The 24,992-nt window shown below is 36.9% G+C and overlaps 1 protein-coding gene across 2 annotated transcripts in view; it reads right to left on the bottom strand.

Annotated features, from left to right (window-relative positions):
- The window catches only part of PATJ (PATJ crumbs cell polarity complex component), a 282,880-nt gene that overhangs the window by 30,379 nt on the left and 227,509 nt on the right, over positions 1 to 24,992 (bottom strand). For both annotated transcript variants that reach the window (XM_036234605.1, XM_036234602.1), the window contains exons 35-38: positions 10,078 to 10,161; positions 5,278 to 5,471; positions 2,980 to 3,127; positions 1,797 to 1,883 (exon numbers count right to left, since the gene is read on the bottom strand). In XM_036234605.1, coding sequence (XP_036090498.1) covers positions 1,797 to 1,883; positions 2,980 to 3,127; positions 5,278 to 5,471; positions 10,078 to 10,161 — 513 coding nt within the window. The remainder of the gene's footprint in view (positions 1 to 1,796; positions 1,884 to 2,979; positions 3,128 to 5,277; positions 5,472 to 10,077; positions 10,162 to 24,992) is intronic.

Here is a 24,992-nt window from a genome sequence, read left to right as displayed (position 1 = left end):
ACACGGCCAGCTGCAAGCATTCTCCTAGCTAGCTAAATATCAGTGTGGCACTCTTGTATCACCTCAGCCACAATTTTAAATACAAAGTAAAACATATTTAATGTTTTTCCTAAAACTGAATTAAACTTCTACCGTCTGAAATAAAAATTCTGTGCAAGAAGGTGAAATTAAAGATGATTCTTTGTCCCTGGTTTTCAAACTACGATAGCTCACATTTATATACCAGATAAATGGTAATTGTGGTTTTGCTGTTATTTAATGACAGAGCTCTTAAATTTGTTAGCACTGTATTTAACCTGTGAACTTTATTAATCACCTCAAGGACAGAAATCCAGTTCTACTCACTACCTCACCCACCGGTTCAAACTTTTCTTAAAAAATTGAAATTCCTTGCAACCCTGTATACCTTTACATAGGCTATGTTCTCTGGCTGGGATGGCTTCTCTCTCTTTCAATCTATCAAACTTCTTTTGGAGTAAGACCTGATGGAACCTCCTCTGTGTAGCCCTTATGTATGCTCCAGGAAACAAAAATTTTACCTCCAGTGTTATTCATTCTGCAATCTAACCTCCTGTGCGTAATGAGGCTTTAATAAAATCAATCAACAAACAAATCTTCCATTAAGGAAGAGCTGAGACAACTAGTTTTCATCCTAAGTTGCCACTGTTAATATAAGTCTGGTCAGAATCATTACCAATTATTCACTCCTAGAATCCCACTGTAGCATTGTATCTTAGTACACATGATATTTGCTGCCCACTACATTAGCCAGAAATGCAAAAAAAAAAAAAAAAAAAAAAAAAAAAATTAACATGATATTTATTGGGTTTGACTACTTTGAGGAATCTCTTAGACAAGCCAGCTAGTCTGTGATACTATCTGACAATGGTATTTTTCTTGACTCATTTTCTAACACCAATAAGGCAAAGGAGACAGCGGATAGCATTCCAGAAGCACCTGAGTGCTAACCACATCAGAGCATCTTCCGAACAAAGGCCTTGGAAGGGCTGTACGCCTAAAACAGCCAGAGAGGGGGCCAAAAGTCATGCTTTTAACCTCAAAACACAGGCCTATCTATAACCTACAAAGGGGAATAGGGAGTAACATATAAGTTTCTATAGTTTTATTATATACCAAATGGGACTAAACATATAGTCTACCATTGTGATTTTTCTCAGCCATTACAAAAAAAAAAAAAAAAAAAAAAAAAACCAACAACAGTAAAATATACTTTGTTAAAAAAAAAAATGGCACTTACATCAGCCTTGCAAATAAACATAGATGTTTGCTAACCACAAAACATCACCCATTAGTCCTCCCTCCCACAGGAGAAACCCTCATATTTTGTTCTCCTAGGAATATACCATTAATTGCCCTCAGCATGTGTGAGTGGCTATTCACAAGTTAACTTTATAGCAATATTTAATTGAATGAATAGAACAATGTTGTGCTAATGAGGGTCAAATTGCCACCAGATGTTGCTTCTTTCTTTTTTTTTTTTTTTTAAATAAACACAGCTGTGTACATGCATGCTTAGGCAATATAGAACTAATAGTGGGGGAGAAAAGTGGTCCTAAGAAAACATTTGTAGGCAATAAAGGAGAGAAAAATCTAGGGATTAATGAATTTCCATCCCACCATTCATTTTTATTTCAAACACATTAAAACACACTGAACTTGGTATTGTGAATATTCTGTATATTACACATTATTTCCGAATAATCATTTATGAAATGGGGAACTTCCTCCCAATGGGGACAGGTGAGTGAGTCGGTCTGACAGGAAGCCATCACAACCTGACTGTTCCGTGATGTCTTCCTCGAGGAGATCCAGGAACCAGCTCGAAGCCTTCCGATCTCTAGCTGCACAAGCCCCTGTGCACACTTGGGAACAAAAGAAAAGAGTGAAAAAACAGAAGCATTTATGTTCTAAATTATCATAGCAGAGCTTCCTCTCATCTCTGCGGCCAAGAATCATAAATGGGTGATGAACACTATAGGCAAACAGGAATTTCAGCAACCAAAAAATCATACAAAATAACAAAATGTATCAATGGTATTCATCTCATGACTTCATCCCTTCTTTAAACCTGTTAAAGGACTACATATGAGTTCACCTCTTTTCTCTTCCTTTTCCTTCCTAGTGGTCAGTGAAATAACTAAGAAAAAATGGTGAAAAGGAAGACAGAAAAATCAAAGATAGAGGTAATCTACAAATATAAATCCTCTCTTGAGTGATAATTGATAGTTGACTATATTAGAAAATCAGGATTTTAAAAGAAACAAAAAATTCATTTGTCTTTGCAAAAGCTTCCACAGCTATTTGTGAAACAAAATAAAATGCACCTGGTTACAGCTGAATGGAAATTTATAAAAATTTTTATTAACCAGTTTCCTCCAAAGGGGGGTAGGGTCCATGTGGCAGAGACACTTGGAGGTGAATTTTGAACCTTGGCATCTCTACAGCTTCAGGGAGAGACAGCCTGGGTGGTAGGAAAACCACTCAAGCAGAGCGTTGTGATCTTGGGAACACCATTCTACTTTTCAAACTTCACTTGTGAAATTGGAGGAATCGGTCTAGATAGTTTTTAACATTCCTCCAAGCCATAAAAGCTGGATTTGATGAATCTATGGTAATATGCTCCCTGACAGCCCTAGAGGGAGGGGGATAAATTTTGTTACTCCAGGAGAGCCCATCCCGTCAAATGCATTTAGAAGACAATTGTGAATACTAGGAATTTTCACAAGAATGAAAATATAGCTTAGAAACCCCAAAGCAGGGTTCTCTTCAATCCTGCTAGTCAATATAACAGCTTTCTTTTAAAGCTATTCCTGGTTGGTTAAAATAGTCAGGGATTAGATCTCAGGTAAAAACTAGAGTCAGCATAACATCCAACCCATTTTACAACCCAGCTAGATCAGAACTGTTCCCACCAGACTTCGTTGTGCTAACTAGACAGAAAGCAGCCTATGGACTCACCTTGAGGATAGCGGCCACTGTCTCCTGTGAGGCATTTCTCATGTCCTCTCCATTTACAGATAAGATCTGATCTCCCTGAATCAATCTTCCATCAATGTCTGCGGCTCCACCTTTCACGATGTCAGAAATAAACACTCCACTTCCATTTCTGTGAACACCATAAAGAAGTGGGTACTGGTACAACTTAATGTTCCTTTATTATATTTCAGATTATTGATATTCTGTATAGATTCACTAAGTCCTAAAACTTGGAAGACGGGCCCTACGAAGCCATCTAATCCAATAATATCTTCTAACTTCCCAAATGATAAACCTCAGAGTGGTCACACTTTATATAGTTTATGCCTATTTTTGCTGCCTACTGTAATATTCATTTTATTGGCTGACAGGCATAATTTCTGCAAGAGGATAATTTTAGTGGAATAAAATGGAAATTCACTTTAAAAAGTGGAGTTAAGTATTCTTAAAATGTACAGGCTGCTTCCTTAGAGACGAGGTCAATTTTTAGCTCCTAATTTATTTCTAGTCTCTCACATTCCCTTTTCCTGACATTATTTTAAGGTTTTAATTATATTTATTTGATGCGTAAATAAACGGATGCCTCAAAATTCTAGAAGTTAAAAAGGAGGGACCTTGAAAAGTTTCTCTCTCACCTCTGTTCCCTTCTCATAGGTAAGCAATGCTACTTATTTCTTGGGTATCTCCAAAGGATATTCTGTTTACACGAGCAAATGCATGTGTGTATGGTGCATGTGTGTGAATGGATATACATGCAGACACACACTCCCATTTCCCTCCAGTTTTGTTTTCTTTAACTTTGCTTTTTTTAACTTAACACACTTTGGCAATTAGTCCTTATTGGTACTTGGAGCTTCCTCATTGCGGTTTTTTTTTTTTTTTTAAATGGCTGCATACTATTCTACAGATGTTCCTTAATTTCACTTATAAGTATTGATGGACACATAGGTTATTTCCATTCTTTAGCTATTGCAAACAAGGTGCAATGAATAACATATCTACAAGCACATTTGTAGGATAAATTCCTACTCGTAGAATTACTAGTCAAAGAATTATGAATTTTGAGAGCTTACATATCTGACCCTTTACAATTGAACTTTTTTGTGTAAAGAAACGTAAACGTTCCTTAAAAACTTGATCTGAAATACTAGTGTTTGAAGATTATTTCATCAAATGACTATGAGGAAATATTCTCAGTGGAGTCTCCTAGGCACATGTCCGTGTCACAACAAGCAAGCAAACTTCGACATAGCCTTTTCCATTTGCTCTGCACCCAGATGTGCACTGATTTTGTTTAGAAATATGAGTCTCTGACTATTTGTTTGGAAACGCATTTTCAGGGCGATGGTTTTATGGTGACAAAGTAAAAAGTGAGACCATAAAATCAGTGCTCAAAATATGGTAGTTAACATTTTTATTTTCTAGTTTGGACTGCTACAAAAAAGCACTAGGCTAGTTATCAGAGGTCTGTGAGGGCACATGACATAATATATGTAAAACCAACTTGAATTCTTCCTAAGAAGATGATAAAATCATTTGAGACCATATTACAGTGTCATCTGAAAATCCTGCAACCTGTTGGAGTAAATACACACCAGATATCTAAGGCCAGTAAACAATAGAAGCTAGAATTGCAGTTTCAAGGTATTACCTAATTTACTGCAAGAGAAATCTACTAATATTACCTAGGACAATTACCATAATTCCCATTATATGGGTAAGCCATATAGACTTCAAAAGAACAGCCTAGCTACCAGGATCTACCTTCCTTTTTGGTGCAAGCTATAATTTTGTGACATCTTTCTTATTAAAAAATTATCGTCATGAAGAATTTGTGTTCCTCAACTATGTCTATTCAACTAGTTTTAGTAACATAGTATGAAATTAACATGGTACTCTATGGCAGAGCAAATTTTTTTTTAACCCAAGAGTACATAAATATATCCCTTGGTATTAGCTGTTTCCTGGGTATCGTTGATTTAACTAACCCCTTTCAAACCTCAGATCTAAGTGACTATTCTTACCCTATATGGAAATAAGTCTGAACAGTCCAGTTCGATTGGGTTTAGAGTTTTATCTTGATATGATGTTTTTTTTTTTGTAAAATATTGCTCAGAAATATGATCTATGTTGTTCAAATATTCATAAATGTGTTAATTTTAGAAATCATATTATTAGTTTATACTAGGCTTTCTCTTTCATTGTTTATAGACATTAGTCCCTAGAAATCTGAAGGAAAAAGACCAATCAATCCTGACTTGCGCAGCATTTTTTTTTTACCGTTTCCCAACAATGCTGAGGCCCAGTCCTCGGCCGGTCTTCTTCTGCAGGTCTACAGGGAAAACATCCAAGTTCTCCTCATCCTTGTAGTGTGTCTCATCTCTATACACGACCAGTCGTACCTTCTGGGGGGTTTGTCTCAGGGCTGTGATGGCTTCTTCGTGGCAGGCGCTCCTCAGATCAACCCCATTAACCTGGAACGATGGGCATCCAAGATGAGTTGCTGACAGCAGGGGCCTCTCTGCCTGCTCTGTCTGCTGGAGCTCCTAGATCCAGCCAGTGAATAATCTTTAGAAATGTCCAGCCATTTCCAAAGCACACAGGTAGTGACCATTAGCGATTGTAGCTGCTTCAGATATAAAGGAGGTGACCCTTAATACTCCCCCACCCCAAATAAGTACCCATGATAATGCAATTTTGCACAGCTGTGAACTTTACTATAGATTTGACATGAAAGAGAGAGCTGAGACTAACTGGCTCATTTAACCGAGGTCAAGGGAAATAAATGCTGGTGTTTAGTCAGCATTTTTAGACTTAGTTTGCTTACTGAATTTGACATCCTTGCTGTTAATTGCTGACATCACAACTACTTCAGAACAGGCCAGAAGAAATGAGGGACCGGTATTTCCAATGGCATCCAGGATCCCCTTAAGTTCGCTCATTTAAATTTGGATCTGAGTGAGCACAGATAGCATCACATGTGAGACAACAAACTGTACTGGAAACAGCACTGAGGAAAGCCATGACTATGCTTCTTGCAAGTCACATGAATGTGGCCAAGTCACGTAGCCTCTGTGAGCCTCCATTTTCTTGCTTGTTAAATGGAGACCATAGTCAACTTATTTATCTTTTACTTAACAGATATTTACGTAGTGCCTGTGTACTAGCCCTTTATGAATATTTACTCATTTAATCCTTACACTAACTGTCTGAAATAGATATAATTACCACTTTACAGATGAGGAAACAGAGGCATGGAGAGGTTAAGTGACTAGATCAAGATTATAGAGCAGGCAGGTGGAGAAGCCAAGATTTTAACCAGATTATCTTTCCAGACTTTCTTTTTAGTCTTTATACCATGCTGCCTCACAATTTACTCTTAGAATAGGTTAATTGAAACCCCTTGCCACAAAGAAGGCCAAGTACTAGTATTGGTTAGTGAATTTGATACGAGGAAGAAATTGAGGGGCAGAGTAGTTCAGGACTCAAAGGAAGGGAGTCATGAGTCACTCCTTCAAGGCCACAGCTATGAAAAGAGCCAAACGAAGGAAGGATGGACCCAGGCCATGGCCAGGTAGATGGCAGAATGGAAGCGCTCCCTCACGATATTGGTTCCGGCCGCATGTCCATCCCTGTGTGTCCTAGGCAGGTCAAGCCTATCTCTGGACCTCTAGTCCTTCATTTGTACAGTAAGGGGCTGGTCTGAAGCTTTTCCAGTTCTAGCATTTGAAAGACTAAGGATTCATGTCATAAAGAATGATGACAAAGAAAGGAGAAAAGAATAAGCCCTTCTTGGAGAAGGTGACCTTTGAGCTGCTACTTAAAGCTGATTTTGTGAGTCAAGAAAACGTTTAAAAGTCTAATGTTTAAGTACTTTTTATTTTCTGGTATATCTTGGTGGATTTGTATACTCAATTAACTATACTAGAATAACAGTAGTTAAGTATTGGTTTCAAATATAGATAGACTTTAGTTTGAGTGCTGAATCCAACTTACTACATGAAACCTTATGTAAATTGCTAAGGTAAGCTTCTACTGTATCATCTGTGAATTGGAGATAATAATGGTAATAATATTTAGTGTTATGAGGATTAAATGAAATAAACCCTGTAATGTATTTGGCACAGGGATTGGCACATAGTTAAACTCACTATAAGTTCAAAGTTTACATTTTATAAGGAATTGAAGTAACTGCCATCAGGATTGTTTTCTCTTAGCATCAGCATTCACTGTTACTTTAGGCTTATCAATGCACTCTCCTTGTTTGTGAGGTAAAACCACAGAACAGAGGAAAAACAGTGTCTCTAAAAAATGTGGTCTGAGCTGATTATTCTCCTGTATTCCAATAGATGGCACACAAGACCACTTCTGTTACTCAGTTGGAAAAAAGTTACCTCCATGGATTGAAGGTGAATTCTCTAAGCCTCTAAAGCACCTTTTGAAAGGCCCTAACGATCATACTTTTAATTAAAAGCATCAGACTCTAATATTATAAAAGCAATTTATACTAAATTCCAGCATCGAGATGTCTGTTCAAATCAAAGTGATCTCCAAGTTCAGAGTTTTCATTTCCTTCTCTGCTCATCAAGAGATACCGCTAAATGCGCGATACTCCTAAGAACAATATTGCTGTATGGCTAGAATACTATGCAGTTATGTATTACCTTAAGTGCCTTACAGAAGCATTATATGCATTATTTAGAATACTGATTATAGAGGGGTAGGGGCGGGAATAGGAGAGCTCTCTATCTGAGAAGAAGAGCCATAGGAAGTCCCAGTTCTCCATGGGAGTGTATCACGTCCCTTGGGTAGAACAGGCCAGTGGAAAAGTGGGAAGAATAACCAAACTAGGGCAGCAGTTCCTCATTACTTTATTCCACAGGGAAATCCAGGCATTAGCCTTTTATTCTTTCTACTCCCAAACACAAAATTAGAAGGGGATAATGGGAGTAGAGGTAAGGTAAACAGAGGAAATGACCCTAAAAGAAGAATCAGAAAGAAGACAGTCCCTGCTAATTACAGAATTATAAATTTTGCCATGCTAAGAAATTATTGGACTATATCTTTGTAAGCAAAATCTGGCTTGCCCTAAGTTTAACATGAGGATAGTAGTAAAGCCATGGAAGGCCAGCTTGCACAATGCAGAGGACCCTCGTCAACAGAAAGGCCATTGTTTGGAAAAGCACTGATGTGGAGTTGCTTTGTTTCATGTTCTCAAAATATACCACACCAAAGCTGGCCTGTCTCCTTCTCAAGGCAACCTGCAGGCTACAGGTTGATCATGCATTGTTATGCACCTCTAGACAGCAACCACATTTAGAACAAGATCAAATGTGGGGTCTAAAGCTGCTTAGAAAGAAAACATGTTGCTTGTCCAAACTGAGAGTTATATTTCTTAACTATATCTTCCTGTGGCCTAGATCCTGTTTGGGGTAAGAAAAGATCCTGTCCTGGTCATCTTTAATGATAAGTGGAGGCCATCCATCCATATTAGGTAATATAATTCATCTAGATGCCAAGAAATGACTTATATGACCTTTCAAATTCTCCTTCTACTTAAAAAAATTTGCTTTCTTCGTGCTAACCTGTCCTGAGTGCTCACTTGAACATGAATGTCTTTATGGAAGACAGCAGCTACAGGTGTCTATCCAATACAAATAGATACAGTTAAAAAAAAGTTTTATCGAGGTATAACTGTTATGAAATAAACTATACATAAAGCATACAGCTTATACTGTTAACTTATGTGGATTTATACCTGTGCAACCATTGCCACAATCAAGATAACACACACATTTAGTTTCCAGTAACCACTATAGAATAATATGTTGGCTTACAACTCATTTAACTATCAACACATTTATGCATCTTTACTCTTTTGAATATTCAATCTATTCATCTTATAAAGCCAATTATGATACGACCTGTTAAGTAGAAAATCTAGGGAGAAAAAAAAAACACCCCAAAATTCCTGACCATTAAAAAATTGTGTTGTATGCTAAAGTGGCCAGTTCCCAAAGAGGCCTCGCTTATTTTTCTAACCTCATACACTTGTACCTTAATGAATGTACTGGGAATACGTCCTAATCCAATGATAAAGCGCAGTAAAGGCCTGCAGAGAAATCCTATAACTCGCCCTGAATTTAATTTGCAGTCAGCCTGGCCTCTCTCTTTTAACTCCTTCTTGCCTATATTTTCTGCCCTTAATTATATCTCTGGTTTCATCTTGGGAGGCGGACTTGAACCACCAAAGGGAAATATAAAATAGTATGATGTCATTCATATCGCGCTATATTAAAGTCGCAAAGCAAAAATGCACATGCCCACCATAAAATGTTAACCGTTCAATTAAATTCATCCAATGAAAGAAATAAATGTTGCCTAAAGGTTTCACACCATTGAAAAAGCTCTTTAGTTCCACCTACCAGAATGCCTGGCATTGACTTTCCATTCATCCGTTCCTCTTTTCAGACACTGCCTGCCTTGGCACTTTTTAAAAGGCTTTAACGCCTTTGCTAAATGAGAGTCCATTTGAAAGAGGCAAGTTAAGCATTTCGATTTTTAATAAGTACCATATACCACCTAAAGGGAAAAGATTCTATGTTTTCACCAACTAGAAAACAAGAATGGCAAGGCATGAACCTCCATTTGACTTAAAGATTAGGAATAAGAAAATAATACTTAAAGCTGCAGTGAAGTCTTTAAAATATCAGGTGTACATGTTTACGTATATGTGCTTTTGGGAGAGAATTTAGGAAGGTGTAATGGAGAGGCAAAAAAAAATATCTAGCTATAATATTACACAGTCTCACTTGACATTAATATTATAAAACCATAAATTATACTTTTACTTTTAATGAAAAAGTTTTCACAGGTAGATTTTGATTGATAATGTCATGATGATTCTGACAGTTATTCAATGTACATAAAAAACAGAAAAAAAAAGGTACATGTTTTCTTAAATGGGAGAGAAATAAGTGCAGATATCATTGAGTAGAAGATAGTGAATAGATAGGCTGTGCATTAGGTCAGTAAAGGAACCATATTTATTGGTATACAATAAAATTCATAATCATATACCTCTAATATCTGGTCACCAGCCCAAAGTCTTCCATCTCTGGCTGCTGCTCCTTCCTCATAAACTTCATGTATAACTATAGCATCCTATGAAAAACAAGCTCTTATTAATTTTCAACAACCACAAATGTTTCCTTAAGCAAACCACCAAACCATAGGCAGCAACCCATAATTTGCTATTTGCTAATAATGTGATATTTTATTTGACCTAAAGATAAACAAAATACACAGTTATGACATATTCAGAGGTATAATAAATTTTTCCTAAGTTTATTATTTCATTGCTTTAGGCCTGGCTTTGCCTAATATTTCAAGTTAAACTTCCCCCATGTGTTTTACTGTTAACCTTGTACATTGCTGCTGTGTATGAACTTCAGGTGAACTATGTGTCATTCTTATTTATATTTTATGGTATATTTTGAAACATGGTTTCAGGTATTTATTGGTATTCAAGGATTTGGCATAGATGTGTGGCCTGATAAAGGGGGTTTGTCAGGCCTCATTACTTGGGCAATGAAATAGAGGAACGTAGTGGAGTGAATTGGCCCTGGAGGACAGAGCATGGAGTAGGGAAAAGAGCATTCGTGGACTTAAGTGTAAGACAGCCGTGGGTTCGAATCCTGACTCTGCCATTGTGTAATCTGGGGGAAATTAACTTCTGAACTCACCATTCTGAGTCATAAAATCATATCTGTATCTAAGGTAGGTAAACTTTGGTTGAGGAAAGTGTTTTGTGGTTAATGAATTAAAGAAATCATTTGTATCTCTTCAAATAAATAATCTCAACTTTTTTATCATATAAAAATAACATGTACCAATGTAAAGGCCTCAAGCAATACCACAGAGCATAGTAAATACAGAGACTGCCTCCCACACCAGGCACTCACTGACACTCCCCAGAGACAACCACCATCAAGTTTCATCGGGATCCCTCCAGACAATTTACACTTATAAACCCAAATACTTATGTTATCAGGACACTATTTTAAAAATATTTGATTGAGTTTATTCATATAATTTTCCTCCCTCATATTGAGGAAGCAGTTGAGCTTTGAGATTTCTTGCCTCATGGATTTTTGCAGAGCTAAAACTGAAGCAACCAGAAATCATTGGTTCTTTCTGTTTATAAAACTGATGGGCCCTGAAAAGATGTTGAACAGATTATGCTAGGTGTCTTGGAGGGCCTCTGGGAAAAGAGAAGAGCTTTCGAGTTGAGATAAGAAACACAGATTCGTGGGTCCCATCAGAGGTAAGGATTTGAGGCCTGCACTATTCAGTAACTTCTCATTCTCCCACTCCTCCAGCAAAGACATGGGTTTCGAGACCTCACAGGCCAAGGGGGATGGGCTCTGGGTATAATGATCCAACCTTAAATGAAGACCAGTTTCCCAAGCACTGGGGCCTGGAAGCAGCAGGACTTTTGTTCCTAAAGAGATCATGTAGGCTTGGATACATAGGGGCTGGATGATTACCATGATGGACCCATGACAATGACCACAGGTGGCTGCCTACCCACGTCTGGGATCTTTACGAAGAAACTGGAACCCTGAGAGTTAATGAGCCACCGAAATGACTAATGTTGAATTATGCCTTAGTCCAGAAGTATGGAGTCTCAGAATTAGAATTAAGTTGACATTAAATAATTAAATAAATATTTCTTGCAAAAATATAACAAGACAGGAAAAAAAAAAATCAGAACCAAACTTACTTCCTTAAAAAAAAAAGGTCCCCACACCAATTCTGGACTAGAGAAACAACAAAAGAAAATAAGAGGTTTATAACCATAGGACACATCTGGATTCCAAGTATATTTACAATATTAAATCCTTTCATTTTATCACCCCACAGCTCTGAAAACATTCTTTATTCTAGCAATTAGAGAGGTAGCCCCCAAGAGCCAGGAAAGGTTCCTTGATCCAACAATTTACATTTCAGATTCTGTACCAGCAATAGATTTAGACCATTCTTCGTTGTAATTGACTTAGGAAATTTTCAGACCCAGGGAGTATTTACAGTGGCTTGAGGTGATCCCAACAACACTGCTAAGATGATACCAAGGGAAATTTTTTTTTTTAAGGTTGTAAAGGTAAAAACTAATGCAAACTCCTGGTAACACTTGTGTAATGCCGGTTTTCAAAGTTTGGTGGTCAAACACCCTATCCGCACTGAATGGGAGAATCAGACTGACCTCATACTACACATGGTTTTCACAGAGCTTAATTTTCAGCATAAACTCCTTTGATCTTAGAACAGTACGAAGTTAAATGGGAATTTCTCTTCATTCATACTCAAAAGGAAGGAAGGAAAAGAACCTGTAAAGTTTTTATTCCATAAAGGAAGGTAGCCTGACTTCTGAGATACTTTCTGGGTGCTCAATGAACTATTACACATAAAATAAATACACTGTTAATAGTCTCAAATAAATGCTGAACTCATTGCCAATGATCTGTTTTTGGTCCATGAGTCTTTCTGTATGAAAATCTCTCCATTTTTTTCTTTCTTTTTTGCTTGGCTACTACTCTGATTTCTCTTAAAGTTTCCAGGGAAAATACAACAAAACATGGGACACTCTAACCTATCAACAGAAAAAGCCTATATTTCTTACCATGTGCCCTTGTGTGCTGAAAGTGTTCTATAAAACTGCAGTTCTGGACAGTTGCATTAACTGAGGGTGATAGAGGTGAGAGGTGGGGACCAATAGTTAAATTAGACATGTAGGCTGGTGAATTGAAAAGAAAAATGGATTTGAATTATTCTTCAAAAGTTATGTAGTTCACAGGGTAGGACAAAATAGTAAAAAAGATACTAGACTGAGATAGATATATATATATATATATATATATATATATATATATATATATATATAAAAGCATCTATTTGACAAGGCTACATTAAAATTTTACTTCTTTGGAAAAATTGTAATTAAGTGAAATAATGGGTAATTAATGAAAGACTGACTTTTATTATTTTAAATAAAAATTTGGAGCTGATGATACAAATGATTTTTATCTCCTCCCATAACCCTCTAAATTTTAATGCCCTGAAACTATTCATGCAGACCTGCTTGTTGATACAGCTGTGTATCTTCACCTCAACCAGCCCCATTTCCTATCTTTGAATATTTAGATAACATTCTTTTACCCCAGAAAACTTCGATGATTGTCTACCAATTCTGACGTCTTCTAAACCTCATTTATTCCGGTAGCAGTTTATTCTCCATTTGCCTGGGTGTGGGTTGCTGGCTTATGCTGAGGAGAGGCAGTAGAGACAAAAGATTAAGAGGTAGGCCTCTGGAGTCAGACTTCTCAGTCCAAATTGTGGCCCTGCTACTACTGGCCATGGGCCTTGAAAAGACTGTTAACCTCTCCTGGCTTTAGTGTCCTTATTTTTATATAGTTTTAACAATATTTACACCCAAGGCTTTATGTACAGTTTCAGCACATAGTCAGGGAGTGATAACATCTCTATTTAACATCTATGTGCCAAAAATGCTACACACTTCCCATTTTGTGCCATTTAATCCACATAACAACTAAGCAAGTTTGGTATTATTAGTCTCAATTACACTTGAGGAAACAGAGGTTCAGAAGAGTTCAGACTTGACCAGGTCTTTGCAACTTCTATGTAGGAGAGATTAAATTACGGCTCAGGACTATTTAATACCAAAGCCTGTGTTCCTACCACTATAGCAAGCTTCTCATCTGTTTTGAATATTTTATTTTGCACTTGTACAAAAGTGAACATGGGATTTTCCATATGGCACCAATTCTGCTGAAATATTGTCTCCTCAACTCCAAAGCAAAAACCTTGAGGGCATGAGCTGATTATTTTATACAGAGTGAACAAAAAGATGACTTGTAGACATGAAAAAGGAAGTCTTTGGCTTAATGAGGTGGGGTGATGATCTATGGATCTCACTTGCTAGTGTTGGTACATGATTAGGGGTTTGCACCACACAAAGCATGATGGGTAGGTCCTCTCTCTATCCCAACATGGAGTCTCTCTCTTAATTCCATTTGTTATTCTTATCTCTTTCCTTCCTTTCATCTTTTCAATCCTGTTTCTGTGCTCCCATATTATTCATAAAATGATTTTTTTTCCCTACAGGAATGGTTATAAAACATTATAATAGATAAAAGCGATAAACTGATGTTTAAAAAGTTATTAAGTCCAAGAAAAGATTTCTCTTAATTAATGGCATAGACTTGAGAATCATTTATAAACATATAGGTAAAAGAACCAATATAACCAATACTAACTTCCTCTTGGTAGTTATGCGATTTTCACCAGGACAACATAAATTTAAGTAAGTTGGTCTGTTTACTTACTGCCTGAGACAAGACTAATATTTTCCCTCTCGACACTCTAAATTACTCATTTGACTTGCCAACTCTAGAGCCAGAGAAGAATTTGATCAGTGAGTTAAAGAATCTCTCACATATTGAGTTTTCTCTGTTTAGAAGGGTTAGGCAGGATTTTAGACATAGAAAAAAGTCTTCTGCTTTAAAACTTCTCCTTCACCAGTCTATGTCTGAAACACATTTAACTGAGAAAAAAATCCTTTATGCCACAATTAAGGATTCCATTAAAAAAAAAGACACCCGGGAAGAAATAGCTGGATAGCAAATTCATCGTATTGTTTAAGGGACCACTGTCTTTGCCTCCATTCCCAAAAGAATAAGTATTTATTTTTAAATATAGATAATACGCACACATGGTATTAGACTCAAAATAGCAATGAAAAGTGTCCTTCAGCCACCCAGGTTCCCTAATTAGAAACAAGCAGTATTAAGTTTCTTGTGTGTTTTTCCAGAGATATTCTATATATCTATATTTGAAAAGTATGAAGGGCACCAAATGCTTGAAGGTCATGCCTTTTTTTTTTTTAATCTGCTACCTCTTTTTCTTGAATCAGCCATTGCCCCTCTCCTATGCAACCTTCTGACTCCCCCAGTTAAGCTGATTAACACGACCTGTGGGTTACTGTTTTCTCTCTTAGTATTATTAAAGTTATCACAGTATCACAATAGCTGGCTATGGATCTAGGTCCTGGACCACCTCCCATCCTTGATGGAATCCTTCCAGATGGAGGCTGTTTCTAACTCCAATTTGTATCCGAGTGCCAAGCCCAGAGTAGGCGTTTGATAAATGTTTGCTAAATTATTATCAAAGATTTGGTTGGAGATAGAAGAAGAAATCAAAATAACCCAGAAAGAAGAGTCATAATCTTAACCTAACTCAACCAAGCTTCTGATGGTAATATACAACAAAAACACCCATCATACATGGATATTAAATCCACCTGAATTTCTAGAGGATTTACTTTAGCTCAGAGAGCAATTTAAAGGAGCTAAGTATCAGGGACTTAATTATCACTGAGCCCCACAAAAATCACAGACTCCTCCAGGGGAATTTAAACTCTAAATTGCTGGAAAAGAATTTCACAACACTGCAGTAATGTATCCTTAGGCAGAGTCAAAGTCATCAGAAACTTCAGCCCATCAATCACCATTTTCTTTACTGTTCAAGCTGCCAACAAGTAGATAAAGTAACTCATAAACACACCAATCATTCAGCAAAAGGCAATTTTATTGTCACAATAGGCCCATAACACTTAAAGAAGCCATGTGTTAGAAAAATTAACTAAGGGTTTCCTGTAGACTGAAGGATATTGATGAGCACCCTGTGTGGGTGAACTATTTCCATAGAATGGGATTTTATAGTTTGCATTTCTAGATATTCAGTGGATTGTTTTAACAAGCATCTTAGGACAAAACTTTGATAAAGAATTTGATGGTAGATATTATAAAGGACTGTGTATACATGGTTTAATTTTACTGCTTGTAGGCCTGTTTTACTTAATTTGGATTACTCTGGAATTAAACCCAATCTTTGCCATATTCATAAAAGCCCCTATCCGCTCCCTACAAAATAATCCTCAGGGACATTTTAACTATAGAAAAGTTTCACATTAAATTATACATTTAGATGGAAAACATAGTTACCCATGATCCAAAAAGAGTATTATGTCGTATTTCCTGTTTTATGGGAAAAATCCCTCCTAACAAGAAAGACCCATGGGGATTAAAAGAAGTATTAAAATACTGTATATAAAATGGGCATTGTTTTATCCCCTCTGGAAGAAACCATGGTTCACACCTGCAGCCTTAGAGGAGCTACTTTTAAACATTACTTAATGGTGTTCCCCTCCATGGCCACCACTGTTCAGAAATCAGACATGCCTTCCACACAGTAAGCAGACTACTTTCTCAGTCTACATAGTAGACGACCAAGCCAATGAGGGGGAATAACATGGTGGGGGAGAAAAATACTCACTCTCATGCTCTGCAGGCCCAAACTATACTCAACTCTATGCTGAAAAACATATGTAGATATATTAAGTTACTGATTCATAATGCCACTACAGTTAGTTTTTTTTTTTAAAAAAAGTGTTGGGTTAAAAATGTTAAAGTATATCTCTCACTTTGAGCAAAGTTGATAGGCTCCAAAGTATATTTATATAAAGGGATGAGTGTCTCAGAACATAATTCTTCCCTGTCCCAAATCCTTTGTGACCAAATTCTTTAAAAACCAAGCTTCCTTATTATATTTCAATTAGAATGTGATCTGAAAAAAAAAAAAAGTGGGGCAGTAGGTACGGAAGCAGTCAGGACTGGGAAGCCAGTTACAATCTTTGACAGCTCTGCAGGCAGCCAATTTGGAAAATGGGTCTGCATGAACCACTTTGTTGACAACACTTAACATTATCAGTAAAGCAGAACTGAACTACATGACTTCTAATCACTCCAGCTCTAAAATTTGAGACCACTATGAACCCATACATTATATACAAAGTGAAGCATAGAAAGCCATCGTGTCACACAGGTGCTTAGGGCATGTCTAGGAATAAGACCTCCTTCTAAATGGCAGACCAGAAGAATTCTAAATTTCTCAAGTTGAGAGAGATCAGAAAGATGTGGAGGCTGGGTCAGCCTTTGTGTTAACTTTTGCTATAAAAACTAGAGGCTTAAAACAAAAACTAACCATTTGTTTGTTCATAATTCTGCAGTTGGCAATTTGGGTTGGGCTCAGTTGGGCAGTTGTTCTGTTCTATGTTATGTCAGTTGGGGTCTCACATGAGTGTGCAGTCAGGTTTGCTGGGGCCTCAGGTTGGCTGGCTGGGCCCCCTCCCTCCATGTGCTTTCTCTATATGATGTGTTATCCTCCAGGTTTGTTTGCAAGGTGGCAGTATTTCAGGAGGACAAGAACTAAGCTTGAGGCTAAGGCTTGAAAGTCACACAATGCCACTTGCACTATTACTGGTCAAAACAAGAAAATGAGCTAGCTCAAATTAAAGGATTCTGGAAAGAGTGGCATGGAATTTATAATCAATTTTAATCTATCACAGACTCTATCAAGTCTGCCAGAAGAATTTTCCAGCCTGTAAACAATGAAGGCAGCAATGTATGCTGGGAAGAGTCCTGGCTATAGCCACATAAACCTGAGTTTAGATTTTAGCTCTGCCACTAGTCATACCTTTGTGATATGTCTATTAGTTAACTTCTTTGACCCAATGTTTCTTTCTCTGTAAAGTAGAACTAATAAATCTGACTGTGTAGGGTTTGAGGATTAAATGAGATTATGTATGTAATGTTAAGCTGTGTCAGCCAAATAGATAATTACTAATGAGGGGTCCTAAAACAAATACCTGAGGTTTAAGGGACATATCTGGTACATGGAGGAATACATGTATGTCAGAGTGGTCAGAATTCATGACTCTAAGGATGAACACCACCAGTCATGGTCCATATTTTATCTCAAATTTTCCTGTTATCATGGTGATCCAAGAATATAATTAATTGCTCCTTTTCAAGAAAGATTATGTTACAAGAATATTTTAGGTTATTCTTTCTCAAGTCATGAACTCTTCCAGACTAAGTCCAAGAAACCATTTGAATGCCACGAGATATAAGCCAGACTTCAAGAACCCTGTTCCGAGATATTCTGATTTTCCTGTTTTAGTTAAGTATAATCTTTATTGTTCATTAATTCTGTATTTGTGAATTTGCCTACTCCCCCAAATCAATGCTGTTGGTGCTTTCATAGTCATCACACCTCACAGTCATGTAGAGTGGTGAAAATTTCTAGTGGCATTCACAGCTGAGGTAGAGAACAAGGTGACATTTAGCCTCTTGTTTCAGCTTTCATACTGTCAATAAGTATCCCGTTGTGGTCTTTTTAGTGCCAGGTGTTTTTGCATTTTTGTGCTTTTTGAACTTTCTGTTTGTGATTTTTCTGTTTACAAGGAACTCTAACCCCAGGGCTAAAGTGCTGTCTAATGTTCCTAAGTGCAAGAAGGCTGCAAGGTGCCTTATGGCGAAAATATGCGTGCTAGCTAACCTTCATTCGATTATGAGTCATAGTAATGTTGGTCATGAGTTCAATGGCAGTGAATCAACAATACATATTAAATACGGTATCTTTAAACAGAACCACCCATAAAACAAGGTTACATATTAATTTGGCTGTTGAAAATGTTTTGACCAGAGGCTTGGAGGAATTTTACTCTGCATTTCCCCGAGAAGCAGTGGCTCTTGTTATTTACCAATTCAGCGTTTGCTGCGACTTTATGAGACATAATTGTGGTGAATACCAAGAATTGACCATACTTTCCTAAGGGTGTTTTTCAATGGTGATACTTCATTACAATAAAACTGGGAAGCTTAGTGTGAAAAATTGCTAAAGGTGGAAATGCAGATAAATTATCTATAATAGAGGTGACAGGATTCATGTTGACAATGACATTTCTCCATTGTCCTTGCCACAGTGGGGCAGTGGGTTGATTAACCCAAGGATGCAAAACTTAACACATTTTGTTGTTATCCTTATACTCAGTGTGTTTTGTGTATTCATATTTTTTGAACCAATTACAAAGGTAAAACGCAAAGATAGTTCAAGACAAGTTGTAAAGTTGCTAGTCTTCCCCACTTTCAGACCAAAAACTTATCCCTTCTTTGATGCAAAAGGTATCTGGCATTCCCTCATTGATCCATGGGAACCAAAGATTCAGAGGTTATTTAATTTCAATATCTCATAAGAACATTTAGAACTTGAGGCATAATGCAGTCAATACATATTTTCTTTATTCTAAGATGATTTTTTCTTATTTTAACAATTTTATAATTTGGATGAGTCTTATAGTCAAATGTACATATACTGTACTGCTTTCTCACCACGGATACAATAAAAGATTATTGCTTTATAAGAAATAAATTTTTGTCAAATTGATGTAGTTTTGCTTGCCAACTTCATAGGTTAAATAGATAATTGTTTCTGTTCTGAAAACCTGAAGAGGCTGTAGCTATAAAAGGGAAGTCAGCAAGAGTCAAAGGAACTTATCTGTCATACTTGGAAGCATAATTTTTAAAATCTAGATACTCTACCCTGCTCACTAATAAATTAGAGTTCACTACACAGGTTTTCTAAGAATCTCAGAACACAGTCAAAACTTCACTTAATCCTCATAAAATTCCACTACAAAAGGAACAAAGAGAAAAAAAAAAGAACAAAGAGATAGCCTATATATACGAATCTAATATATTCATCCATTAAATATGCTTGGGGGTATGAAGACACAAACCTATCAAACCTTTGAAGAGAAAGAAAATGGATCACAATGTTCAGAACCTATTATTTTGCAATACTGAAATATTCTCAGGTAATAAACAAGAAACAACATAAATAAGCATTGAATTAGCAACAGATAGAGTGGTATGTTTGACATAAAAGTAAGAATTAAATGATCAGTTACACAGGAAGCAGTAACACCAATCTGTGTGTATGTGTGTTGTTTTAAAGCAATGGACTGTGTAAGCTATCCTAGAACTCAAACTCAGGGATTGCAAACTCTTACATACTATTTACAGATAACTAAAACGTGAAATGAAAATCGCAGCAATAAAACGGCTAATATAAGAATTGCTATGAATATATAAGAATGTTTCACATTTTAAGACTCTGAAAAGCTTTCTCTTCTCAAGCTCAAAAAAAAAAAAACAACCTGTTTTATATTTACTTAAAATGGAATTCCCTTGCCAAGTCTGATTTAACAAAAAGTTGATACTCATCAATATGAATATAATTTTTCATACCGAAATATAGATTTATTTTAAGGAAATGGGACAATATTTGCCTTATATTTTATAAGTCCCTGTAGTTCCATCTGGTCCTTATTTATTTAAATTTTACTCAGCTTGCATAATATTTTTGCTTACAGTCATATTCTTTAAGATCAGAAATGCCCAAATCTGGAAATTCAGAGGTACCATTCGTTAACATTCTTTCAGTGTGATTCATAGACTTTTTGCAAACTCCACTTTGATTTTAAAATAAAACTAAGGTAATAAGATGTTTTGTGTAAAAATATATGACTTAAGCAATAACGATAAAAGGAGCCTGGCTTTGGGAGATTACGAGCCAAAGCAAACCACACTCCTTATGAAATAGACTGTGCAAAGTTCATTTGAAGGGGAATAGCAAAATAAAACACTTAATCAAATGTAAAATAGCTTTCTATTCTGCTTACTTTAAAAACTATCTAGCAGTTTAATTGCTACAGTCCTACATTTAAATGGTCAAAAGCAGTAATGACTAAATAACAGCATGCAACATGGTGGAGGGTTAAATGAGGTTACTTCAGAACTTGACATGTTTATGGCTAAAGGACAGATATTCTTCACTTCAATTTTTATATAAATTAACTTTGTCACATAGTATCCAAATGGGGGAGGTCCATCTTGATGCTTCCCACTAACGTTATCTGCCCTACAGAACTTCTATTTAATAGGAATGAATTAAACTGGTATTAAATCAGGTGATGAAAAAATACAGGTCTGAAACTTGGAGAGAAATGACAAGATCCTGAATCTGACATTCCCAGGCCCTTTTGATATTAAAAATATCTAAATTTTACAATCTACTTTGGGAATCCACTGACCTCATTTACAATGAGATGGTACCAAGAACATAAAAACAAAACAAATGCCCAGTCTAACTGTTTTCCTTTTGCAAAGAGACAAGCTTATCTCAAGCCTCAGTAAAAGTATAACAACTAGGGCTTGTATTCTTAAATTCACCTTTCCCAAAGTGGTAACAATTATTAGCTTCCATAACACAAAACAAAAAACAATAATTAGGCATTATTCTCCAGTTAAAAAGCTCAAGACTTTGAAGTTTTAAGAAATTGGTGAGATGGGAATGCAGAGAGAGAATGGATTTTCTTATACAATCATCATTTTGAAAAAGAGGGTTATAAATGTAGATGTTCCTCCCCGATCAAAAAATAAGAAAGCCTAATAAGAATAATATCCTTGCAGTGTGGCTGCCTACCTTTGTCAAAATATTTTTCAAGATGGGGCATTCACTATACCCAGGTAGTTCATTCCAGCTTTGGTCAGCTGATATTTAGAAAGTTCTTCCTTCTAATCACACGAAATCTGATTTTCAGTGAGCCCTTTTGTGAGCACCTAAATTGTTCTTATCCTTCATCCACAAGAAGATAACCTTACATTTGTATAGAAAGTCCTCATTATCCTTTCTGGTCTTCCCTTTTTCAGTCTGTTCAACTCTTCCTCGAATGTTGCGGTTTCAATAACGTTCTTTCGACCACATAAGTGTGCCCTCAAATAAATAGGATACTCTAGCTACAGTTAAAACTGATCAGAGAAGTACTCCAGACAGATCGAACAGCGGATGCAAAAGCCTTGCATCATGCAGAAACAAGACTCATGAAAAGAACTGAATGAGGCCATCATGGCTGGAATTCAGTGATGCAATGAAGCTGGAGAGTCATATTTTTAAGTGTGCATGGCACTATATGGGGGTACTAAAGATATAAAATAAAACAGGACTGTTCTCAAGGATAGGATCTGGTGAGTGACACGGATAACTCCCTTTTACAGAAGACTGATGACACATAGTGGTGGTGCTAGACAAGGGGCATGGATAGTTTAGCATCGGAGTCCGATTGTCTGATTAAACCACAACGGGACCAAATGCTAGTATTATGTCCTTAGAGAAGCTACCTAACTTATCTGTGTCTCAGTTTCCTCATCTATAAAATGGTGATAATGCTACTAACTTTCCTATAGGGTTGTTGTGAGGATTAAGTAAGACAATACACATTAATTATCTGTTAAGAACAGTGCCTGCATCACTTCATAAAATTTTCTTGCTAAAAGACAAATATCTTCTTATTTAAAAACAGTCATGTTTCTCAATATACAGGTAATGTACCAAAGATACACAGATGAAGAGAGCTAACAATCTAGTTTAATGTGACTGTTTAACAACAACAACAACAATAACAACTGAACTCAGTATAGACAAACACTGGGAAAAGTCCTTTACATTCTTAATTAAGCTGAATACCAACCGTAAGAGGTATAGAGTCTGTAGAGTCTGTCGTCACCACTATTTTACAAATGAAGATGCAGATTTAGAAGGGCTAAGTCGCTTGTCCAAGACCCTACAGTTAATAATGATGCAATAGAATCAGCATCATTATTCTGCTATGTTGCCTGTTAGGTTTGATACAACACATAGTCTATAGTCTGGGACCTTTGGCAATGGTACTCAGAAAAAGGAAAATGCATAGAGTGAGGATCCTGGAGAAAGTTTCCTCATTCTTCCTCCACGTTATTTGTTCTATCTCAAGAACAATTCAAGTCTGATAATACTCTAAGATAAAATATTCTCAAGGTTTTCCTTCTCTTCTCTAGAATTCCCAAGGCTGATAATAAAATAACCCCAACAAATGACACTGGAGAGCTATATTTTACTTCTGAGGACAATAGAGATAAAACTTCTAATCGGCAAGCAAACATTTCTAAGGGGGCACTGAGGGATTCAGGGAGAGGCTTCAGGAATATGGTGCAAGCATTAAAAGAGGTAAGAGTCTTTGGTCTTTCATTTGGCAGAACATGCTAAGTCCTCTCAGCTGCAAGATTTCATTCCAATTCCCACTCCTTGACCAAAAAGAGGAAGGGAGAAGACAGGATGAAAGAATAAATGAGTAAATGGATAGAAGGAAATAATAAAAAAAAATGTATTAATATACTATCTCTTTTATGCAACATGCCTTTTCTGGCTGTGTGTCTCCCTCAAATTCATGTTGAAATCCTAATGCCCAGTGTGATGGTATTAGGAGGCAGGTGATTAGGTCACGAGGGCCATGCCCTCATCGATGGGATTAGTGCCCTTATAAAAGAGGTCCCACAGAGCTCCCTTGCCCCTTTTACCATGTAAGGCTACAAGAAGCCTCCAACCAAGAAGAGGGTTTTCAATTGATCATGCTGGTACCCCGATCTTGGATTTGGTTTCCAGATCTGTGAGAAATAAATTTATGTTGTTTATAAGCCTCCCAGTCTGTGGTATTTTGTTATAGCAGCCTGAATGAACTAAGACTCTGGCTTACGAGAAACATATAAAAACTAGCCTACATTAATTAAATCTATAAAGTATGTACTACAACTCTGCTTTTTTCTACTTTCCAGAGGACATCTCTAATTTAATAGTCCCTCTTATGATTTTTCATTGGTTGATCTCCTATATTAGACCATAAACATTAAAGGCAGTAGAATCAACTTGAATGAATGCGTGAGTAAAGAGAGTTTTTCACTCAATTTTGTATCCTCAGCACTAAGCAAAGTGCAGCCTTTGAACAAACATATGCAACCTATCACAGAAGAGCCATATTCACGAAAAGCAGACCCGGGAGCACATCATAGGATTAAAACAACAGAGGCAGAAGTTTGTCATTGAGGATTGGGTCCAGGTGTGCTCATAAACCTTCCCAGGAGGCTCACCCTCATCATTATCTTGGTATTTTAAGAGGTCTATTTAGATGACCTTCTGCAAATACATTGGGATGCTAGGTGAGAGCTCCCTCTGTGATCTCAGAAACCATCTGTCTTGCCTCCAGAGACGCTATTTATAGCAGATAGGACTGATGTGGTGTCAAGACCAAGTCCCAGAGGCTTAATTCCTCTAAAGACAGCAAAAATATCTGTTGGACACACAACAAAGAGGGCACAGAAACCCTAATTGGGAGGATTGGAGCAGATGCTAAAGAAGAGTCACCAGCATGCAGAACATACTCTTTCCTGATATCAAAGCTAAAGTAAGGATGTGTCATATAAGCAAATGTGCAAGAGCAAGAGTAAAGGTGCTTTTGACAGTGGGTCTCAACATCGTCCACAATTTCCTTTCGTATGCTTCTCTCTTGGTTTGCTAAATAACTTCCTGATGGCTGGATGCACTCCCAGGACCTAATTGGATAACATGATCTGGTGACTTGGAGTGTTAATTAGGCTGCATGTTCCATGTCAAAAAAAAATTGGGGGGGAGGGGAGGTACAATGAAAAATAAAAAAAGATCTTCATTGTGGTAAACAACGATTTTATTTGTTAAAGTACCTTCCACCCCGCGCTGTTCAGCCTCACCAAAAACAACATGCCTATCTATATATTATCATGAGTCTAACGTACAGCTTTTGATGAGGTACCTGAGGTTAGGAAATGAAATCTGTGTCCCATTTCTCATTTTTAAGTGGTGCTTATCCTTCCAAGGACAATGGGATTTACAGTCTGAAAAGGAAGAACTATATATTATGAACCTCAAGATGCTTTTAAAGAATTTTTTTTCATTGGCTGCCTCACAGTGGCAAGAGAAGCAGATCATAGTATTTAGCAAGCAGCCTCGCATCTAGGGCATGGGGGGTGACGTGGAACAGTGGAAGCCCTCAAGCTGGCAGCTAGCAGCACAAACGTATGCGATATGAAAGACCCAGAGCAGCCTGGGCACATCTTATTCAAGTTTTCTAACCAACTCACACAAAGCTAAATAGTAATAATGACAAA

The sequence above is a fragment of the Rousettus aegyptiacus genome, unplaced genomic scaffold, assembly GCF_014176215.1.
Source record: "Rousettus aegyptiacus isolate mRouAeg1 unplaced genomic scaffold, mRouAeg1.p scaffold_m13_p_1, whole genome shotgun sequence".
Lineage (NCBI taxonomy): Eukaryota > Metazoa > Chordata > Mammalia > Chiroptera > Pteropodidae > Rousettus > Rousettus aegyptiacus.
Note: the sequence above shows the minus strand (reverse complement) of the source record. Positions and strands in the feature narration are given on the sequence as shown.